Source organism: Moschus berezovskii, chromosome 14, assembly GCF_049115385.1.
Source record: "Moschus berezovskii isolate FMDL1 chromosome 14, NW_MosBer_1.0, whole genome shotgun sequence".
NCBI lineage: Eukaryota > Metazoa > Chordata > Mammalia > Artiodactyla > Moschidae > Moschus > Moschus berezovskii.
Genome location: NC_142473.1, coordinates 63099426 through 63121511, shown reverse-complemented (window position 1 = coordinate 63121511; position 22086 = coordinate 63099426). Strand labels below are relative to the sequence as shown.

General features: G+C 36.7%; 2 protein-coding genes across 4 annotated transcripts in view; one reads left to right on the top strand and one right to left on the bottom strand.

The window, feature by feature from the left end:
• The window catches only part of METTL15 (methyltransferase 15, mitochondrial 12S rRNA N4-cytidine), a 221251-nt gene extending 201364 nt beyond the window's left edge, over nt 1–19887 (bottom strand). For 2 of the 3 annotated variants that reach the window (XM_055423755.2, XM_088843203.1), the window contains exons 1-2: nt 17668–17800; nt 14118–14404 (exon numbers count right to left, since the gene is read on the bottom strand). In XM_055423755.2, the coding sequence (XP_055279730.2) occupies nt 14118–14387 (270 nt within the window). In that variant the 5' untranslated portion in view covers nt 14388–14404; nt 17668–17800. Of the gene's footprint in view, nt 1–14117; nt 14405–17667; nt 17801–19794 lie in introns of those variants that run through there. The other variant, XM_055423756.2, reaches the window with a different exon arrangement.
• A 76-nt stretch (nt 19888–19963) lies between these two features.
• KIF18A (kinesin family member 18A) overlaps nt 19964–22086 on the top strand; it is an 88367-nt gene continuing 86244 nt past the window's right edge. The window contains exon 1 of the mRNA XM_055422695.2: nt 19964–20057. The gene's annotated coding sequence lies outside the window, so the exon portion shown is untranslated. The remainder of the gene's footprint in view (nt 20058–22086) is intronic.

Sequence of the window (22086 nt, the reverse complement as noted above, 5' to 3'; positions counted from 1 at the left end):
CAAATAAAAGTTAACATTCAGTACATATATCTGACTTTTTAAATGGAAGATCATTTTCACAACAATGGAACCACATTTATTTGGGAGTTATCATCAAAGCAGGAAAACTGTAATTTCTAATTAATTTTGAGGCTAAATTTAAAGCAAAAAAAAATTTAATTATCATATTTGAATGGCAAAAAAGTAGGATTCAGTTTCTTGACTATAAAAAGAGTAAATCATAAGGAAATAATTTAAAGACACTGGATAGGCAAAAGAACCGATTAAGTTATTGGTCTTATTTATGTAAATAAAGGTCCTATGTCCTGTATTTATACTGTGCTTCTAAATGCTAATGAAGACAATTATATTCACTGATAAAACTGTATTAAGTCACTGAAAGAAAAGCAAGAAAATTCTCACAGATACTGAACTTACTAGAAAGAGTGGATATACACTCAAGAAATACACTGTAATTATTAAAGATTTTAATATGAAAACTATTGGAATTATATGTAAATTATAAAAGCACATAATATGAGTACTTTAAATAGTACTAATATCTTTATGGGAAAATAAGCAAGAATAACTTATTATCCTTTTAGTTATAAACTATGTAACTATGACTAGCTCAGGGATTTCTAAAACTAAGAACTGTTCAAGAAACTAGGAAACATTTTGGCACAAACGAGTAACTCATTTAGCTAAAGACTCCCTGGCTCAGTGGTAAAGAATCCACCTGCCAAGCAGAAGGGGTGGGTTTGAGCCCTGGGTCAGGAAGATCCCCTGGAGAAGGAAATGGCTACCCACTACAGTATTCTTGCCTGGGAAATCCCAAGAGTAGAGGAGCCTGGTAGACTACAGTCCATGCAGTTGCAAAAGAGATGAAGACAATTTATCAACTAAACAACAAAAAGGCCAAATAAAATTTGAAAATACAACCAGAAAACTCATTTCTGAGTTTTTCACATTTCTTATGATATGAAAAAGTATTTTATAAATAGCATTAAATATATATATTCCGGTTAGAGAAAATATGCTAAAATTACCATTGAGATTCAAATGCCCATATGCCCCACCCTAAAACTCTAAGAGAAAATTCTAAATTTCACAGTTTGAATAACATAGGTTTCACTAGTACACATTAGAGCTGATAAACTGTAGCTTTTACCAAAAAAAAGAAGAGATAAGAAAAAATTTTAATGAAATTATCAAATATAAAAATTCAATATATAATTGTCTAATTGTTTTGTGTTTATTACTGTTGGCTGCCTAAAAGATTTTAAATACCTTAACAAGAGTATGTAAAATATTCATCACATCACCAGGTAGTGCAGACCACCTATAAACGTGATAAGTATCTGAAATATCAGATAATGTATTAAATAAATTGTTGTTGTTGCTGTTCAGTCACTAAGTCATGTCAGATTCTTTGCAACTCCGTGTACTACAGCAGAACAGGTTCCTCTGTCCTATGCTATCTCCTGGAGTTTGCTCAAACTCATGTCCATTTAGTCAGTGATACCATCCAACTATCTCATCCTCTGTTGTCCCCTTCTCCTCCTACCCTCAGCCTTTCTTAACATCAGGGTCTTTTCCAATGAGTCAGTTCTTCGCATCAGGTGGCCAAAGTATCGAAGCTTCATCCTCAGCATCAGTCCTTCTAATGAATATTTAGGATCGATTTCCTTTAGGATTGATTGGTTTGATCTCCTTGCAGTCCAAGAGACTCCAAAGAGTCTTCTCTAGCACAACAATTCAAAAGCATTAATTTTTCAGTGCTCAGTCTCTTTATGGTCCAACTCTCACATCTGCCCATGATTCTTGGTGAAACCATAGCTTTGACACTATGGACCTTTGACAGCAAAATGATGTCTCTGCTTTTTAATATGCTATCTAGCTTTGTCACAGCTTTTCTTTCAAGGAGCTAGTATATTTTAACTTCATGGCTGCAGTCACCATTTGCAGTAATTTTGGAGCCCAAGAAAAGAGAACCTGTCACTGCTTCCACTTTTTCACCATCTATTTGCCATGAAATGACTGGCCTGAATGCCATGATCTTAGTTCTTTTAATTTTGAGTTTGAAGCCAGCGTTTTCACTCTCCTCTTTCACCCTCATCAAGAGGCTCTGTAGTTCCTCTTTATGTTCTGCCATTAGAGTGGTATCATCTGCATATCTGAGGTTACCGATGTTTCTCCCAGCTATCTTGATATCAGCTTGTGATTCATCCAGCCTAACATTTCGCATGATTTACTCTGCATATAAGTTAAATAAGCAGGGTGAGAGTACAGCGCCTTGTCGTATTCCTTTTCCAGTTTTGAGCCACTCAGTTGTTCCATGTCCAGCTCTAACTATTGCTTCTTGACCCACATACAAGTTTCCAGGTAAGGTGGTCTGGTATTCCCACCTCTTTGAGAATTTTCCACAATTTGCTGTGATCCACACAGTCAAAAGCTTTAGTGTAGCCAATGAAGCAGAAGTAAATGTTTTTCTGGAATTCCCTTGCTTTCTCCGTGATCCAATGAATGTTGGCAATTTGATTCCTGGTTCCTCTGCATCTTCGAAACCCAGCTTGTACATCTGGAAGGTCTCAGTTCATATACTGCTGAAGCCTACCTTGAAGGACTTTGAGTATAACCTAGCAAGCACAAGAAATGAGTGTAATTGTACAGTAGTTTGAACATGATTTTCCAATCATGCAGCCACTGCTGAGTTCTCCAAAATTGTTGACATACTGAGTGCAGCACTTTAACTGCAACGTCTATTAGGATTTTTAAATAGTTCAGCCGGAATTTCACCACCTCAGCTGACTTTGTTCATAGTAACACTTTCTAAGGTCCACTTGATTTCATGGTATTAATAAAATATCATACATAATAAACAGAAAACCAATCATGAAATCTAGTATTAATGGGGCTTTAAAATATATATTAAAGATATTTTAGAAGTACACATAGAAAAAAATCTGTAAGAAACATAGACTCTGTGACAGTAAAATAGAAAAGCAACAATATTTATTTTACTTGAATGTTTGCATATAATTATGAAACAATCATATGTTTCTAGTAGCCATGAATTAAAATAAAAAAGTGTTTTCTTCAAATCAGCAACTTGCATTTTTTTAAAACAAATTTTTATTATGCTAAAACAACATAAAACCTAAGCATCTTAACCATTTTTAAGTGTAGCTTTCAATGGTAGGTATTAAATACATCCATAGTGTTACACAACCATCACTACCATCCATTTACATAACTCACTTTATCTTCTCAAACTCCATACTTATTAAACAATAACTCCCCCATTCCCCTCTTCCCTAGCTCTTAGCAACTGTCATTCTACTTTCTGTCTCCACGATAGTGATTACACTAGGTGTCTCTACTAAGTGGAATCATATAGTTAGTATGTCTTTATGACTAGCTTGTTCATCTACCAAAATGTTTATAGTTCATCCATGCTGTAGCATACTGAAGAATTTCCCTTCTTTTTAAGGCTGAATAATACCCTGTTATATGTGTAGGTCATATTTTGCTTCTCTTCACCCATCAACAAACACTTCAGTTAGTTCCATGTTCTAGATATTATGAATGCTTCCATGAACATGGGTGTGCAAATATTTTGCTTCAAGATCCTTCTTTCAATTCGAGTACATATTCTCAGAAATGGAATTGCTGGATCATATTATAATATTCTGCTTTAAATTTTTTTTGAGGAAGTGGCAAACTGGTTTTCACAGCATCTGTATCATTTTATATTCCATCAGCAGTGCTCAAGGGTTCCAATTTCTCCACATCCTCACCAAACACTTGTTTTCTCATTTTTCGACAGTAGTCATTCTAATGGTTGTGGGGTGGTATCCCACTGTAGTTTTGATTTTCATTTCCCTAATTTGTGATCTTGTGAACCATTTCATGTGCTTATTGTCCATTTGAATCTCTTCTTTGGCGAAATGTCTATTCAAATTCTTTGCCCATTTTTGAATCAGGTTGTTTTGCACTGTTGAGTTTTAAATTTTTTCTGTATATTAAATTGATATCAGATACATGATTTCAAATATTTTCCCATTCTATAAGTCACCTTTTCAATTATGTTGGTAGTGTCTTTTCATGCCCAAATTTTTAAAATTTTCGTGAAGTACAATTTATCTTTTTCTTTGACTACCTTTGGTGTTATACCCAAGAAATCACTGCTAAATCCAATGCCCTGAAGTTTTTGTTCTAAGAGTGTTATGGTTTTAGGTGTTATATTTATATCTTTGATCCACTTTGAGTAAATTTATTTATGTAGTATTACATAAGAGTCCAACTTAACTCTAAATGGATATCCAGTTTTCTCAGCACTATTTATTAAAAAAAATGCCCTTTCCCCGTTGAATGTCCTAGGCGCCCTAGTCAAAAATCATTTGGCCATGTACATGAGAGCTTATTTCCAGGTTTTCCTTTCTATCCCATTGGTTTATATGTCTGACTTTATGCCAGTATCACACTCTTACGATTGCTGTACTTCTGCAGTAAGTTTTGAAATTTGCAAACATGAGTTCTCCAGGTTTGGTCTTTTTCAAGATTGTTTTGACCATTCAGGGTTCCTTTAGATTCCATATGAATTTTAGGATGGATTTTGCTATTTCTAAGATAACATCATTAAGATTTTGGAACAAATTTCATTGAATCAGTAGGCAGCTTTGGGTCACATTGACACTTTAGCAATATTAAGTATTCTAATCCATGAACACATGATGTGTTTTTATGGGTTGTTTTTTTTTTTTTAACAAATATCTTGTAGATTTCATTGTATGTGTCTTTCACTTCCTTGGTTAAATTTACTTCTAAGTACTTCATTCTTTTCAATTCTATTACAAATGGAACCATAATTTTCATTTCAGATTATTGAGTGCTCATGTATAGAATTTTGTGTGCTGCCTCTGTATGCTGCTACTTCACTAAATTAATTTATGAGTTCTTTTTGTTTTGATTTGGGTTATTTCTTGTATGTGGGATCTGCAGCATTTTCTATGTATAACATCATATCATCTGCAGTTATAGTATTACTCATTTCTTTCCAACATGGATGCCTTTTGTTTCTTTTTCTTGCCTGACTGTTCCAGCTAGAACTCCCAGTTGTATGTTGAATAGACTGGTGAAATGGGCATCACTGTCATGTTCCTGATCTTAGAGGAAACTTTCAGCATTTCACTACTGAGTATCATATTTACTGTGGGTTTCTCATATAAGGCTTTTATTACATAGAGGTACTTTCCTTCTATTCTAGTTTGTTGAGTGTTTTAATTATGAAAAGGTGGTAAGTTTTGTGTAAAATGATTTTTCTACATCGATTAAGATGATTACATGCTTTTTCTTTTTCCTTCATTTTGTTGATGTGACATATAACTGATCAATTTTTTTTGTCTGATGAAAACATTGCATTTCAGGAATAAATTCTACTTAGCAATCGTGTATAATTCTATAAATGTGCTGCTGAACTCTGTTTACAAGTATCTGCTGAGGATTTTTGTGTTTATAAGGGTTTATAAGGTTTTGTGTTTATAATGTTTATAAGGGTTATCAGTCTGTAGTTTTCTTTGCTTGTAGTGTCTCTGTCTAGCTTTGGTATCAAGAATGTGCTGGCCTTATTGGACGAGTTAGGAAGTATCCCCTCCTCTTCAGTTTTTTCAGAAAAGTCTGATATGGGTTCATACTAATTTGCCACTGAATGTTTGCTAGAATTCACCAGTGAAGACATCGAGTCTGGGGCTTTTCTTTGTCAAGAGATTGTTAATTTTACTAATTTTACTAGGTCTATTCATATTTTCTATTTCTTCTTGATTTAGTCTTGGTAAGTCTTGTTGTTTCTAGGAATTTATCCATTTAATCTAAGCTGGCTCAGTCAGTAAAGAATCTGCCTGCAGTGCAGCAGATACAGGTTCAATCCCTGGGTCAGGAAGATCCCCTGGAGAAGGAAATGGCAATTCACTCCAGTATTTTTGCCTGGAAAAATCCCATGGACAGAGGAGTCTGGTGGGCTACAGTCCATGGGGTCACAAGAGTCAGACACAACTTAGCAACTAAACCACCATCAAATTTGTTGGCATACAATCGGTCTTCAGTTCAGTTCAGTCGCCTATCACCCCATTTTCAATTTGTTGAGTCTTCTCTCTTTTCCTCTTATTCCTTCTAGCTAAGACTGTCAATATTGATTTTGTTCCTGTTGTTCAGTTGCCAAGTCACATCTGTCTCTTCACAACCCCATGGACTGCAACATGGCAGGCCTCCTTGTCCCTCGTCATCTCCCAAAGTTTGCCCAAGTTCATGTCCATTACATTAGTGATGCCATCCAACCATTTCATCCTGTCGCCCTCTTCTCCTTCTGCCTTCAATCTTTCCCAGCATCAGGGTCTTTCCCAATGAGTCAGCTATTCGTATCAGGTGACCAAAGTACTGAAGTTTCAGCTTCAGCATCAATGCTTCCAATGAGTAGTCATAGTTGATTTCCTTTAAGATTGACTGGTTTGATCTCCTTGCTGTCCAAGGGACTCTCAAGAGTCTTCTCAACACCACAGTTCAAAGCATCAATTCTTCAGCACTCTGCCTTCTTCATGGTCCAGCTCTCACAACTGCACATGAATACTGGAAAGACCATAGCCTTGACTATACGGACCTTTGTTGGCAAAGTGATGTCTTTGCTTTTTAACACACTGTCTAGGTTTGTCATGGCTTTCCCACCAAGAAGCAATCATCTTCTAATTTCATGGCTGCAGTCACCATCCACAATGATTTCAGAGCCCAAGAAGAGGAAATCTGTCCCAGCTCCCACCTTTTCCCCCTCAATTTGTCATGAAGTGCTAGGACCTCATGCCATGATCTTAGTTTTTTTAATATTTAGTTTTAAGCCAGCTTTTCCACTCTACTCCTTCACCCTCATCAAGAAGTTTTTAGTTCCTCTTTACTTTCTGCCATTAGAGTGTCATCATCTGCATATCTGAGGTTATTGATATTTCTCCCAGCAATCTTTATTCCAGCTTGTAACTCATCCAGCCCAGAATTTCTCATGATGTGCTCTGCATATAAGTTAAACAAACAGGATGACAATAAACAGTCTTGTTGTACTCCTTTCTCAATCCAGAGATCAAATTGCCAAGATTCACTGTATGATAAAGAAAGCAAGGGAACTAAAGAAAACCATCTACCTCTGTTTCATTGACTACACTAAAGCCTTTGACTTGTGGATCATAAGACAGTGTGGAAAACTCTTAAAGAAATGGGAATACCAGACTATCTTACGTCTCCTGAAAAACCTGTATGCAGGTCAAGAAGCAACAGTTAGAACCTTGTATGGAACAACTGACTGGTCAATTTTGTTGGTCCCTGAATATTGGTTTCATTGATTCTCTCCACCATTTTTCTTTGGGTTTCATTTGCTCTTCTTTTCCCAGTTCCTTTAATTGTACAGCTAGGTTGCTGATTTGAGAACTTTATTTTTTTATCTAGGCATTTTTAGCGATAAATTTCTCCCTTAGGACTTCTTTCACTGTGTAACTTAAGTTTTGGTATATTGTGATTTTGTTTTCATTCATCTCTATGTATTTTCTAATTTCCCTTGTGATTTCTTCTTTGATCTATTGGTTGTTTAAGAATGTTTTACTTAATTTCCACAAATTCATGAATTTTCTAGATTGTATTCTGCTATTGATTTCTAATTTTATCCCATTGTGACTAGAGAAGATACTCTGGACGATATCTTTTAAAATCTATTGAGACTGAACTTATAGCCTAACATATATTCTATCCTGGAAAATATCCCATGTATACTCAAGACATGTGTATGTTGCTGATATTGAGTAGAGTGTTCTGTATATGTCTTAAACAATTGGTTTATTGTGTTAAGTTCTCTATTCCCTTATCTAAACACTATCTGGTTGTTCTATAGAATACTGTGAGTGGGTACTGATGTCTCTAACTATTACTATAGCACTGTCTCTTTCTCCCCTCAATTAGTTTTTGCTTCATTTATTTTGGTGGTCTGAAATTAGGTGCAAAAATACTTATAACAGCTTTATTGCTGTACTGAAACTTTATTAATTATATGTTTATTACTAAAATGCCCTTTTTGATTTAATTAAAATTATCTTACTACTTCTACAGAAATAAAAATCAAGGTGAGATTTCAGAAGACAACTTTAAAAAACAAACTGTTACATTTTATATTTATTTATCGATGTGACTCCAAACTGTGCAAAAAATAAGATTTCAAAGATTTTGTACTCTACAAAATGTGTCACTGTTATATAATGCAATATGGATTTTAGCACCAGTAAATCATAAAAACAAAGTCATACTGCAGAATACCATTTTTAATCTGTTTTATATTTGAGATGGATTATTTATTAGAGAAAAAAAGAATGTCACTGCTAAAAAAGTAAATGAGAACAGTATTCTATGGCTATCCCATGGTACCTTCCAGGGTTCAGTTCAGTTCAGTTCAGTCACTCAGTCGTGTCCGACTCTTTGCAAAATACAAAATACAGACCTTAAGTAGGGAATGTCAAATAAGCTAAGGGAAAAACTGACAGACTATACTTATTTTCAGAATTGTCAGGCAAAATTTTTTGCCACTATATAACCTACAGATATCTAATGGCATCAATCGTGAGAGTCATACCCAGTGTCATTCACATGGGTTGGAGAGAGCCAACTGTACATATTTCTTCCTAATGGTACATTCAATGATACCAGGTTAGTAGCTTGAAATGGGCAATAATAGGAATTTGTATTTCATGAAAATCTGCAAACAAATTGGGGTTTTTGTTTTTTTGAAATCTATACTCCACCCTGACCCATAGACCAGGTGTTAAATATTTACCAGTACAACACTGGAAATATCACACTTCTGAAGGTATTTTGATAACAAAGGTCACTTAACTAGCTCCATGATGCTTTAAGATAGAAACATTTTTCAAATAAACAAAGGTAGAATAAAATTTAAAATAAAACTCTCTTTCCAAGAAAGCTATATGTTTAAAAATAAAGGAGAGGAAACAACTCCACGTTGACACAGTCCATTTCATCATCTGAAATTTTAATAGTCCTTTCTTTAGGAAAAAATGCATCTTCATATATGTGCTATGGTATAGGGCCTGCCTCTTATAGAGGTTCCTAACTTTCTCAATAATTTGAGGTCAAACAAAATAAGCTCCTTCTTTCTGTGATTGATCAGCTTTTAATATTTAAAGAAAGTAAATCTATAGCCCCAGGATTTTCTCTTTTATGCTCAATCTCTATTTAAAGATTATAAAGATTTAAAGTAAAACAAGTGAAACGCTGCTATTGATGTTAGGGAAAATCCATTACATAGAGTATAATGCATCTTTATAAATAAAATTATACCTTGTACCATGACAACTTCAGCAAATCAAGTAACAATGAAATTAATATTAAATGTTAGAATATCAAAATAGATAAAACATTTATTTTGAGTATTTAGAAACCCAACCTTACAACCTTAGCCTGACATTTATCATAATCTATTCTGCATCAATTAGATACCAGCTCATTTTCTCAGTCCTCCTATCTGTTCCTTTACCAAATTTCTCCAGCTACTTCTTCAGACTGGGCCTGCCACACTGAGGCTGGAATCATACAAAAGTCCTGAGCCTGAGAGGCTCCCTTAGTACCTGAGGGATATTCCTTTTATCTGTCCCTCACATCTGTGCTCTACTCTGACTTTTATCGATTGCCTTAAAAATCATTACAAATCCATGTTATAGTCCTTATGCTAGGCCCTGGAAATATAATGGTAGACAAGATCAACATGTCCATGACTTTCACGGAGGGCAGTCTGCTACAAAAGACATCCACTGAACAAATAGTCTCATTAAAAAATATATATATAAATGCTATGAAAGAAAAGTGTATGACTCCATGAATGTGTTAACCAGGAGACCATGCTCCTCTGTAGGCTCTGGAAAAACTTCCCTGAGAAAGTGAAATTTAACTCAAGACCTGAAGAATGGTTCAAGGCAGAAGAAACAGCACTTTCCAGCTGCAAACATGTTGGCTTCATCTTTGTTGGTAATTTTATTTCCACTTTTGCTGTCTCCTAGCATTTTTCTAATTTTTTTCCATGATTTTCTTTTTTTAATGTTTACATTTTACAATGTTGTGTTGGTTTTTGCCATATAACAATGTAAATCACCCATAAGTATACATATGTCCCCTCCCTCCTAATCCTCCCATATACCCCTTACCTCATCCCACCCCTCAAGGTTGTCACAGAACACCGGTTTGAGCTCCCTGTGTTATAAGAAACTTCCCATTAGCTATCTATTGTACATATTCTCCTGAATATTATTGTGTCTAGCTACTAATGCTGATCCTTTTTAATCCCCATAATAGTATCAGCTAATGTTTACTGAGCTTATACTACTTAGAAAATATCATTCTAAGCAATTTAAATAAATGAACTCATTTAACCCTCACAATGACCATATGAGACAGCTGTACTTCATGTCACAGATGAGGAATCTGAGGCAGAGCCACAGTAAGCTACTTGTAGGAAATTACATAGCTACTGGTACTAGTCCTCGCATGACCATCATGTCCCTCGTAACTTATCATTCTCACAGAAGCCCTCAAGGCACCAAGCTACATTAGCAACACTATTGGGCAAAGACTACCAAGTCTCCTATATCCTCTGAACTGCTATCATCTTCAGCTAGACAGGATCATGCTTATTGTCTCCAGCTTTCAGAAATTGGGAATAAAAGACTGACTAAGGTAGCCTATACTAAAACATCTTCAAGAGTAAGAAAAATGTCTTTAGAACAAGTAGTACTTTCTTACAAAAAATTCTTTATCCAGAATACAAAATAATGAAAAATAGGAAAGGAGAAAGAATTTTAATTTGTTTAATTCCTTCTGTATCTCCCAAGGCTTCCCTGGTGGTTCAGTCAGTAAAGAGTCTCCCTGCAGTACAGGAGACCCGGGTTCAATCCCTGGGTCAGGAAGATCCCATGGAGAAGGAAATGGCAACCCATTCCAGTATTCTTGCCTGTAGAATTCCATGGACAGAGGAGCCTGGTGAGCTATAGTCCACGGTCATAAAGAGTAACTCCCAAGGAAGAGAAAAAGTGAAAGTGACTTTGTGACCCCATGAGTAGCCTTTCTCTTCTCCAGGGGCTCTTTCTAACTCAGGGATTGAACCCAGGTCTCCCGCACTGCAGGCAGATGCTTTACCAGCTGAGTCACGAGGGAAGCCCAAGAATACTGAAGTGGGTAGCCTATCCCTTCTCCAGCAGAGCTTCCCAACCCAGGAATCGAACCAGGATCTCCTGAATTGCAGGCGGATTCTTTACCAACTGAGCTATCAGGGAAGCCCTAAGGAAGAGAAAAATAAGAGCAATTCTTTTTTCTTTTAATTCAAACTCATAAATATTTGCACAATTAATATGTAGTGAATAGGCTATGATACAGAAGAAATTCCCAAAACCAATTATTTTAAGTAAGCGTCTTTTAAATATCAAAGAAAAAGAAATAATTATTAATTATTAGTGATCAAGGCCTCACTCAAAACTACATGTAGATTTTTTTAAAGTTCTTATGATGATCAAAAGCTTCATTTGTAAATTTATCGTTGAAGGTGATATGAAAAACAGTAATTAAGTGGGTGATTGATACAGGTGAATGTATGACTCATAGTTTGCAAAGGAATATGGTTTTGGAGAAAGGCTCAGAAAGAAAAGCAGCAAATAATGGATTCTGGAAGAATGAATACCTTTCCTGTCCAAGGACTGTCAGCAGTTCTTTATTACTTGAAGATTAAGGGAATAGTGAATAAAGCTGTCTGCCAGACAGCAGCAAAGGTAAGAAATAACATTGTCTCTAAGTGTTCAGTTCAGTTCAGTCCAGTCGCTCAGTTGTGTCCAACTCTTTGCGACCCCATGAATCACAGCATGCCAGGCCTCCCTGCCCATCACCAACTCCCGGAGTCCACTCAAACTCATGTCTATCGAGTCGGTGATGCCATCCAGCCACCTCATCCTCTGTTGTCTCCTTCTCATCCCACCTTCAATCTTTCCTAGCATCAAGGTCTTTTCAAATGAGTCAGTTCTTCACATCAGGTGGCCAAAGTATTGGAGTTTCAACATCAGTTCTTCCAATGAATATTCAGGACTGATCTCCTTTAGAATGGACTGGTTGGATCTCCTTGCAGTCCAAGGGACTCTCAAGAGTCTTCTCCAGCACCACAGTTCAAAAGCATCAATTCTTCGGCGATCAACTTTCTTCACAGTCCAACTCTCACATCCATACATGACCACGGGAAAAACCATAGCCTTGACTAGATGGACCTTTGTTGGCAAAGTAATGTCTCTGCTTTTTAATATGCTATCTAGGTTGGTCATAACTTTCCTTCCAAGAAGTAAACGTCTTTTAATTTCCTGGCTGCAATCAGCATCCACAGTGATTTTGGAGCCCAAAAAATAAAGTGTGTACCTCACATTAAAGTTCTCAGAAATAACATTCATAAAATTAAACTTTCAATAAAAAGTAACGAGAAAACTCAACTCAAATCAGAACAACAGAAATGTAAAAACAAAACAACATTATATTTATCAGGAACTAAACAATGAAACAGCAGGGTAGGTCAAGTTGTAGAATCGCCTAATTTTATTCCACTTGTTTTTTTTTTAAAGGCAGATACAATACTGAATTAGGAGGAGATTTTATGGGGTTTGTTTTTCTTTGGTTATTTCTCTACTTCATGGGTTACTGCAAAATAAATATTTGGTTTTTGCTACTAGCAGGAAACATTTAACTAGGGTTCAGATAAAATTTAAACTCAACATTCAGATAACAATTAAACTTAGATTAATATCTAAATTGCTGGACTGAGTAAAGTAGATTATCCTCCAAAAAAATGGGTTGGTCTCATCCAATCACTGGAAAGCCTTAATAGAACAAACACTGCCCTCCCTGGATCAGGGAAAAATGCTTCCAGTCAACTGTCTTTGGACTCAAACTGGATGTCTTAAGTGAGTCTCCAACCTGCCAGCCTACTATGGAAATTTGGAATTTACCAACCCTCTACAATCATTTGAGGCAATTCTTTAAAATCAATCACTCTCTCTCTCTCTCTTAACAACCACATACATACTCACACCTCCCCAACACATCCTGTTGGTCCTATTGCTCTGGAGAATTCTCAGTAAGACAGAAGGGTAGCTGAAAACTCAGCCCAAGAAAACGGGATGGGAACTGAAATTTCTACCTTTGTCTCCAGTCATTCCAAAAGGATATTAAAATTCTCAAGAAACTATAATAGAATTTTGTTTTCCTATCCTAACCATATACAATATAATATTCTTTTCCTTTTAAAACTGTTATTTGATGAAACTAACCAACTCTGGAAAACAGTTTGGCAGATTCTCAAAAAGTTAGGCATAGCATTAGCATATGACCCAGCATCCACTCCAAGACGCATGTCCAAAAGAACTGAATATATGTTCACACAAAAATTTTTACATGAATGTTCATAGCAGCATTTCAGAGTAGTCTAAATATGGAAATGTAAACCTCATCAATTGATGAACGGATTAAAAAAAAAGTCATATCCATACAATGGAATGATTCAGGAATAAAAAGAAATAATTACTGACACACATCACAACATGGATAAATCTTGAAAACATGCTAAGTAAAAGGCAGGCAGAAAAGATCACAAAGTGTATGCATTCATTGATATGAAATGTCCAGATCAGACAAACCCATATAGATGAAAAATAGATTAGCAGGTTGTCAGGCACAAGGAGAAGGGAATCAATGGGGAGTGAATGCTAATGGGTTTGGAGTTTCCTACTGGGATAATGGCATCACCGACTCTGGACATGAGTTTGAGTGTACTCCGGGAGTTGGTGATGGATAGGGAAGCCTGGCGTGCTGTAGTTCATGGGGTTGCGGAGAGTCGGACACGACTGAGCGACTGAACTGAACTGAACTGAACTGGGATAATAAAAATGTTCTTGCATTAGACAGTGGTGATTAATTGTATAACTTTGTAAATACACCAAAAACCACTTAAATGTGGACATTATGTGAATTGTATTTCAAGTAAAAAGTGTTAGAAAATAAAAGATTAATCAACTTACCTGCCCTTTTTGTGGTGCCAAACAACGAACAACTTCATCCACCATCACTGGAATATGTAACTTAGTCATCACTCCAGAATCTCTATCTTGAGATCGAGGTAACTCCTGAATTCCAGTTTGATCCGTTTCATCCTGGGCTTCATATTCATTATATCTTTCTGTTGTAGCGTGTATTTTTTTTGGCCAGACACCCAAATTAAATATGCCAGATTCCAACCGGAATGAAAGAAAATTTTTATGGATTCTACAAAAATATGGGTATCGAAGCATTCTGTAGATCAACAAATCTAGAAAAAAATTAAAATCATGATTGTTGGATTTTTTAAAATTAAGAATGTTATAATACTTGGGGGAAAGAAAATTAGTGTGCAATATTTACCACATGAAAAATATATAAAACTCATCATTTCAAACAAGTGAAGGTGACAACCCTCCTTATATAAGGCAAGGAACCCAAGAGAACCCCAGAGACTATCTGAAAATATAATTTTTAATGTGGCCTGATAAGCTCTAAGACCATTAATGTTTCAACCATCAGAGATAAATATTTATTAATTAATCATCATCTTCTGAAATATGCTTTTTTGAATTTTAATTAAGTTTAAAGAATGGGTTCAATGCATCAAAACCGTTAATCTGGGAAATCTATCTAGACGGCTGAAGGGATTATAAACATCACTCTATTTTAGGTTCACAGGTTCTTTAATTTCAAGCCCTTTTAATTGTTTTTCACATAATGCTACATCTTAATTTTCAATTTACCTTTGAGAAACTGAAAAAAGGCTATGCATGTGCAACTGAAAAGAAAAAGAGGCTATTAGTCTGTGAGAAAAACCTTACAGATTTGTCATGGATAATTTTTGACAAAATCATCTCACCATGCCCTGTATCAGTGACATATATATCATTTTAAACTATACTTTATAAACACTCCACTGAACACACTTTGACATTTCACATCCAACACTGTTTTAATTGTCTGCTCCCTGCCCCCAACAAAAAGTCAAGTAAATAACTGATACATTCTTTATTTTCCCTCTAACTTGCCCCGTTTTATTCTGTAATGCTCAACTCTTTAAAATGCAGAGGAAAAAACATAATTTATGAAATATATTAACAGAATACTTTTTAAAAATATTATGCTCTTTACTCCAAATGTTGTTTGTGGTTGCAAACAACATTTTTGACACTATTACAATAAATAACAATTTAACACTACTCTTCCTTCCTCCTGAATTATGAGTTACTTAGAAGTAAGAACCACACCTTTTTATCCACAAAATTAGATATATACTAGTTGTTCAATATGTGCTTTCTGGGGGGGAAAAAAATGGCTGGATAAATTCCAGATTCTACAGAATTAATGTTTGTATCAAACCTTGCTTTAGAAAATTTCACCTGTCTCCCTAACCCTACGAAAAACCATTCTCAAAATAGCTAAGAAAGATAAATTTTGCTTAAATATGCCTTAACTTCCTTTTGCAATAAAAAATGAAGAATAATGTTGAAAAGTCAATTACACGTAATAATTGTAAAATAATATATATTTGATATTGTATATAGTATCAATAAGATGTAACCGTGAGAATAATATGTCAACTGTACCAAAGACATAATTCACACAATTATGTTGCAAATATGACACAGAAAAACTATGCCAAAAAAGTTTGTTAAATGAGTGTTTTAATTTTAGATGTTCAGTATAACATCTGTATAACAATTATACATATAAATGCTATATAATGTAATATAACAGTATAAAAATTTTAGTTGTTCAGCAGTTAACAAATTAGCCAGATTATGAATTATGCCTCATGCTTTCCAGAAAGTTTACACAAGCCAAACTATGCTCTAACTTGGCATTTCTAACATATTTCAAAACAAATGCTAACATTTATTGAGCACTTACTAAGTACCACTTACTAGTCTAAGCCCATTACATGTACTAACTCATTCAATCTTTACTCCAACACTGAGAGATATGCAGTATTATTATTTCCATTTTACAGAGGAGAAAACAGAGAAGCAATCTGCAAAAGGTCACATAGTTGGAGTCATAAAGCTAGAACTGTAACACCAGCATTCTTTCCCCAGAATGTTTCATCTTAACCACTATGTTATAAACCCAGCCCACTGGATTTATTTAATACAGTCATGTAACTGAAAGATACTTTGATTACACTGACTATGTATTTTTAGTATGTCATGAATTAGACTCATCATTTTTAAGGAGCCAATATCCTACTGTTTGGTCTACTCCACCTGGAAACACAGTATACAGTGTGGCACCGAACAGAAAACACTGTAACTATGTACAGCCTAAATACTGGAATCTGGGCTTCCCTGGAGGCTCAGAGGTTAAAGCGTCTGCCGCCAATGCGGGAGACTCAGGTTCAATCCCTGGGTCGGGAAGATCCCCTGGAGAAGGAAACGGTAACCCACTCCAGTATTCTTGCCTGGAGAATCCCATGGACGGAGAAGCCTGGTAGGCTACAGTCCATGGGGTCGCAAAGAATCGGACATGACTGAGCGAGGGAACGGAACGGAACGGAGTATTTAAACAATACAACCCAAACTTATTCTATTATTTTGCCTATCCAATAAATGTAAACAATCTAAACTGGATGTTCAGATTTTGATAACTTTTTAACAAAACAAGCAATCGAACAAATAAAAAAGTCCATCAATTCCAATATCATAATCAGAACCATGCAGGGAAAGGCAAGTAGGATTTAAGGATTTAAAAAAAGGCGTTTTCAACAGCATTTCATTTTCTTCTGCAATCAATTTCTTTGTATTTACTCAAATATATTCAAAGTACAAAGCCTGTAGAGTTTATTATGCATGAATTGTCTACTAACATGTGTAAGCATAAAGAAAACATTTCAATAATTAACCTCCCTCTTTGGTTGTGTTTTTTAATATGTCAATAAAAATGGAAGGGGGCAAGCTCTAAAGGGAATCCCCTCTCTTCTGCAGCCCAATCTCCTACCAGGTAACTCAGAGCACTGCAGTCTGATAAGAACCAGCCACCCTAAAAGATTTAAGATAGTTTTAAGTTCCCTCTGTTTACAGTAAAGAAGCAGGATGTCATGAAACCTAAGCTCTAGAGCCAACTCTGTGGTTTCCCAGGTAAGCCATTTAACTTTTGCCTGCCAGCAAAATTCAGTCTAAACTGCTGAGACCACGGAATCAGCCAGGTTACCATCACTGCAGTCAGCTCCCCCTGCAGAGAAAACTCTTTGGAAATTTAATTCCTAAGGCCAAAAAGTCGACCTGCAGGCTGGCAACCGAACGCAGAAAATGTGAAAAAGGTCCTAAAGAAGAAAAAAAAAAAAATCCATTCTTTTGCGTAAGAATTACACTCGGACGAGGGAAACTGTTTAGAAACTTCTGAACTCGGTATGAATGAGTGCTGCGGAGAGTAAGCGTGAGGGCAGAGGCGCGAGTTTCCTTTGCGCTGGGCGAATCCGTCGTCCTCTGGAAGTTCCCCCACAAGCGTGGAGCGGGTTCCAAAAGAGCTCCCGGGACTCGACCACCTTCTCCTCACCTGAGGAATGAAGACTTCTCAGTTAGCCTCCAACTCGGGCCCGCGAGGAACACTACGGTCCGGGAAAATCCGAATTTGCCGCTCGCCCAGGTCCCAGCCCTGGGGGAAACTTGCGAGGACGGACAGATTGGGCCCACGTCCGCCCCAGCAACCGAGGACCGTCTGCCTTTGGTTCCGTTGCTTCCAGTCCCCAGTTGCCAGAGGGTCCCGCAGGCGCTCGGGCTCCAAAAGGTGTTCCTGGGGGTGGGGTGGGATATAAACTCCTACCATTGCCAACTTTAAATTCACTTTTACTTCTTTTTTTATGTCGGATGTAACTTCAAATCTAACTTTCCATTTTATCTTTTTCTCCACTCTTTTCAGTTTACTATAAACCTATGTTAAATTTCTGTGTGCTAAAAGACGGCAGTTAGTTATACTCTTAATTCCTAACGAAAGGTGGGAATTTCTGTCTCCTTAGCACTACGTGTTTGAAAAATTTTGGTTCTTTTGCCTTCGTTACAAAATACACCAGTTTCCTATCCTTTCTATTACACTCCTTAATGACTTGCCAACTAAAGAGAAGCCAGCTGCCAGAGTAATGACATTGATTGTAACGTTAAAATTTCTCTTACTCCTTAAGAGATATGGACAATTCCTTAAGAATATGAACTTCATAATCTGAACTCTTTTAAACGGCAAGTGTGATGCAGAATTTAAATGTAAAATAAGCACTAAATTAGGTGTAGAAACATCCATGAAATTGGTTCAGCTTAGCAATGATCAGTACAATTTTACAAGGAATTGGTAAAACATGCCTATTTTCAGACTACAGTAGGATATCATCTTAATATCACTTAATCTAGAAAGTATTTCAGAAACAAGTGACTCCATTCTGAATTGGCTGGGTTGTACCCTTCAAAAGAAATATTTTTCTTAAGAGATTTTCTGAAAACTTCAGTTTTCTTTTCAGTAAAATAAATAGTATATACATCTCATGGGCTGTTTTGAAACTTGGAAGTGATTAGATAATATACATAAAATTAATAAAATGCCCGGGACATCAAAGGTAAAGTACCACAGAGTGAGTGCATATTTGAAATAAAAAGCTTTCTCAGTTTTACTACCAAACCCAGCACAATACAAATCACTATCTCATTAGCTAAGATTCATCTAGTACAGACAGCAATTAGTAGCTTTATTGATGCTCTATCCAGTGCTCAGAAATAATCATATATTATATATCACATACAATTCAAAGTGCTTCTGATTTTCTTCAATAGGAAATAAATGCCTATAATATGAGGGTTTCCCCTACATTGTTCACTTATAATACTCTACATTTGGTGGTGTGCCATCCTGTATATATGGTGATGTCGAATCACTAGAACATAAGCTCCAAGAGGGCCAGGAGTTTGACTCAACTGTATGCTATTATGTCCTTAAAATATACAATCAATAACGAATGAATGGATACAACAATAGTAACATAAGAACAACAAAAATTCAGATCATACTATTAAAAATATCCTGAGAAATAAACGATGAATTCTCTTAGCAAACACATCTGCCATTTTTTTTCCAAATATATATATATATATTTTTTTCTTTTTATAGTTACATTCTAAAATTCTAACTACAACCCAGGACTTAAAAGCCCACTGCATCCAATAATGAACTAGGCCAATAAATTTGAATAAATTTATTTTGTAATGTCATCTTAGAAAGAAATGGAAAAAATAGTCATACAACAAATAGTTTCACAGTCAGCAGGCACGAAGTGAATGGGCCTGGGGCCTCAAACCAAAAGTCCTGGACTTTCGATTAATTTAGATGAATTGACCCCAGGTGTGTCCAAGTGAAAGTGGCTGGAAGGAACAGGCCCCTGTAGCTTCCAGATAGCGGGACCTGTGCCTTGGAGGCCTCATTGCTTAATAGAGAAAAGGAGAATAAACACCCCAAACCCATTATTCCATACCCAACAGGCTCCGCCTCTCCCCCTAGCAGAGGGCATGGCCAAGTCCTGCCCGCAACTCCTCTCACTCACACCCTGAACCCAGGAACCGGGCCCGAGCCCGCGGTCTGAAGGGTTCCTGAAGATCCCAGGTGTCTGCCTCCCACCTGCAGCTGCAGCCTAACCCCGCCCACCTCGGCCAACGCCTCCGGAAACAGCCTCCGCGTTGCCACGGTGACGCGGAGTAAGGCAGCTTCTAGTGCTCCGCGCCGCTAAGACGCCTGGCGCCAAACTGCAGCGCGCCACGGCCACGTCCTGCGTGGTGACGTCAAGAAGACGGCAGCCAATGAAAAGAGGCGCTGAGGAAGCTGGATTGAGTTTGAATCTCGAGGCTGAGTTTGAATAGCCGGGTGGCGGACGCTCGAGTGAAGAGTCCGTGAAACTTTTTGGGCGTGAGGTGAGTGTAAGGCTACAGGAGAAAACTGGTCTCGGGGACTTGTTTTGGATGACCTATCTCGCTGGAAGCGGAGAGGTCCCGCCGCCTCAGGAATAGAGGACCAAGTGGGCTTGTTGACAAACACGGAAGCGTTAAGTGCGGCGATGGTTGCGGGTTGCGGGTGGGCCTGGTTAAGGTTCCTTGGGGAGAAAGTAAAAGGAAGAAGGAACTTGAGAACGCACTAGAATGTGGCTCTGCCTAAACGAGAGTCCTCGACGGCTCAGCAGGAAGATCAGAGATCTCATACCTGAAATTCTGAGGAAGTCGGAAATTTTAAAGGGCATCCTGGCTCTTTTCCCAGACTGGCAGAACACTAACTGTCCAGTACCTTACAGTGCAAAGTTCCTTCAGGACTCCATATACAGAGTGTTTTGTTTTGAAGTATAACTCTAGGCTTAACTATCAGATGAGGAGGCCTTTCAGTTCAGTCCAGTTCAGTTCAGTCGCGATTGCAAGTTTTTTGTCCAGCGCGGTTCTGCTGTTAACCTGTCAAAGATCAGCTGGGAACTTCCCCCGAGCCCCAGTTGTAGCATCCAGATAAAACCTGCCAACAGTGACTAATGGATTTGCTGAGGATCAGCCAGGCTATGGAAGAGATACTGGTAGATGATGCTCTGCAAATGAAAACTACTTAAAGCACTGAGAATCAGTTCTTCTACCATCGTTTCTTAAGTTAATGTGAGATTCGCCTTGAGGAGGGTTCATTACGCACTCCGTTTCAGAGAAGTCAAGGCTGACTGCTTTATGACATTATTTGGCCAGAATTGAAAATGTGTGTTGTATAGTGTATAGGTTACTAATTTTTAACAACGAGGTAGGATGTTAGACATTCTACAGGTTTCAGTCGATAGTGTTAATCTATCATGGTCAGCGACCCCATCTTGGATTTTGGTAAGTATTTATGAACTTTGTTGCCAGAGAACATGAAATCCAAAGGTTAGATACTGCTTTTTATTAACTTTCTACTATTTTGTAGGAATTGTTTGTTTCGGTACACAAAGGTTATCTGCCTTTTAACGGTAGAAATTGTCTCCTCTTCTGTTACTAAACAAGTATTTACAAATACACGAAGTTTTCATTTTAAAACGTATCTTGTTCCACTCTAAATATATCTTGAATCACACAATAAAATGACTTTTATGCTGTCAACTCTGAAAACTAGGAGGAAAAAAATAGTCCAGATGTTAGTACTGCCCTTCCCTCCATTTGAAATTTTCATTCTTCCTTGATGCTTGTAAGTTACTAGAAGCATTGGCTCTAACACTCAAGTTATTTCCAATAAGAGGTTTAAGTTACGTAGAGACTGTACATGATAAAGTGGAAGGTAGTTCCTGGTCTTAAAAAATGTTTATGGAATCTGAATCAAATTCAAATTTGAATTTGTATTTAAGAAATAATTTATAACTGTATTACTCCACACCTTCAAGAAAATTTATACAACATGTCTGCTCCATTTTTTGAAAGCCTTTTGTTTTGATTCCAATAGAGCATGGCTGCTAAGAACATGGATTGTAGATTTGGACCTGGATCCACATTCTGGCTTCTCATTTAATCGCTATGTCATTTTGGAAAAATTCCTTATTCTAAAACTAAGTCTCTGTTTTTGTAAATTGGAGACAGTAATAGAGTCTACTTTATATTTTAAGGACTGAATGAGATGATGAATGTCAAATGTTTATCACGATGCCTGGCATAAATAGTGTACTCAAATGACAGCCACTGTTCATTATTACTAATTATCACCATATCCACCTAATTCAAGAGTTCTCAATTAATAACATTTTCTGAAAATAGATACTTATATTATCCAACTGTCACAGAAAAATCATGAACTTCCAGTTTTCTTTCAACATTCATTTCAAGAGCCCTAGTACTAGGCCCTGAAGTTTCTGTCAAAAGTGGAAATAGTTTAACTTCTTCTATCAGAAAATTTCTTAGAGTTATATATTTATCTTGTTATGGAGAGGATGATTAAATACTTGAACTTTAG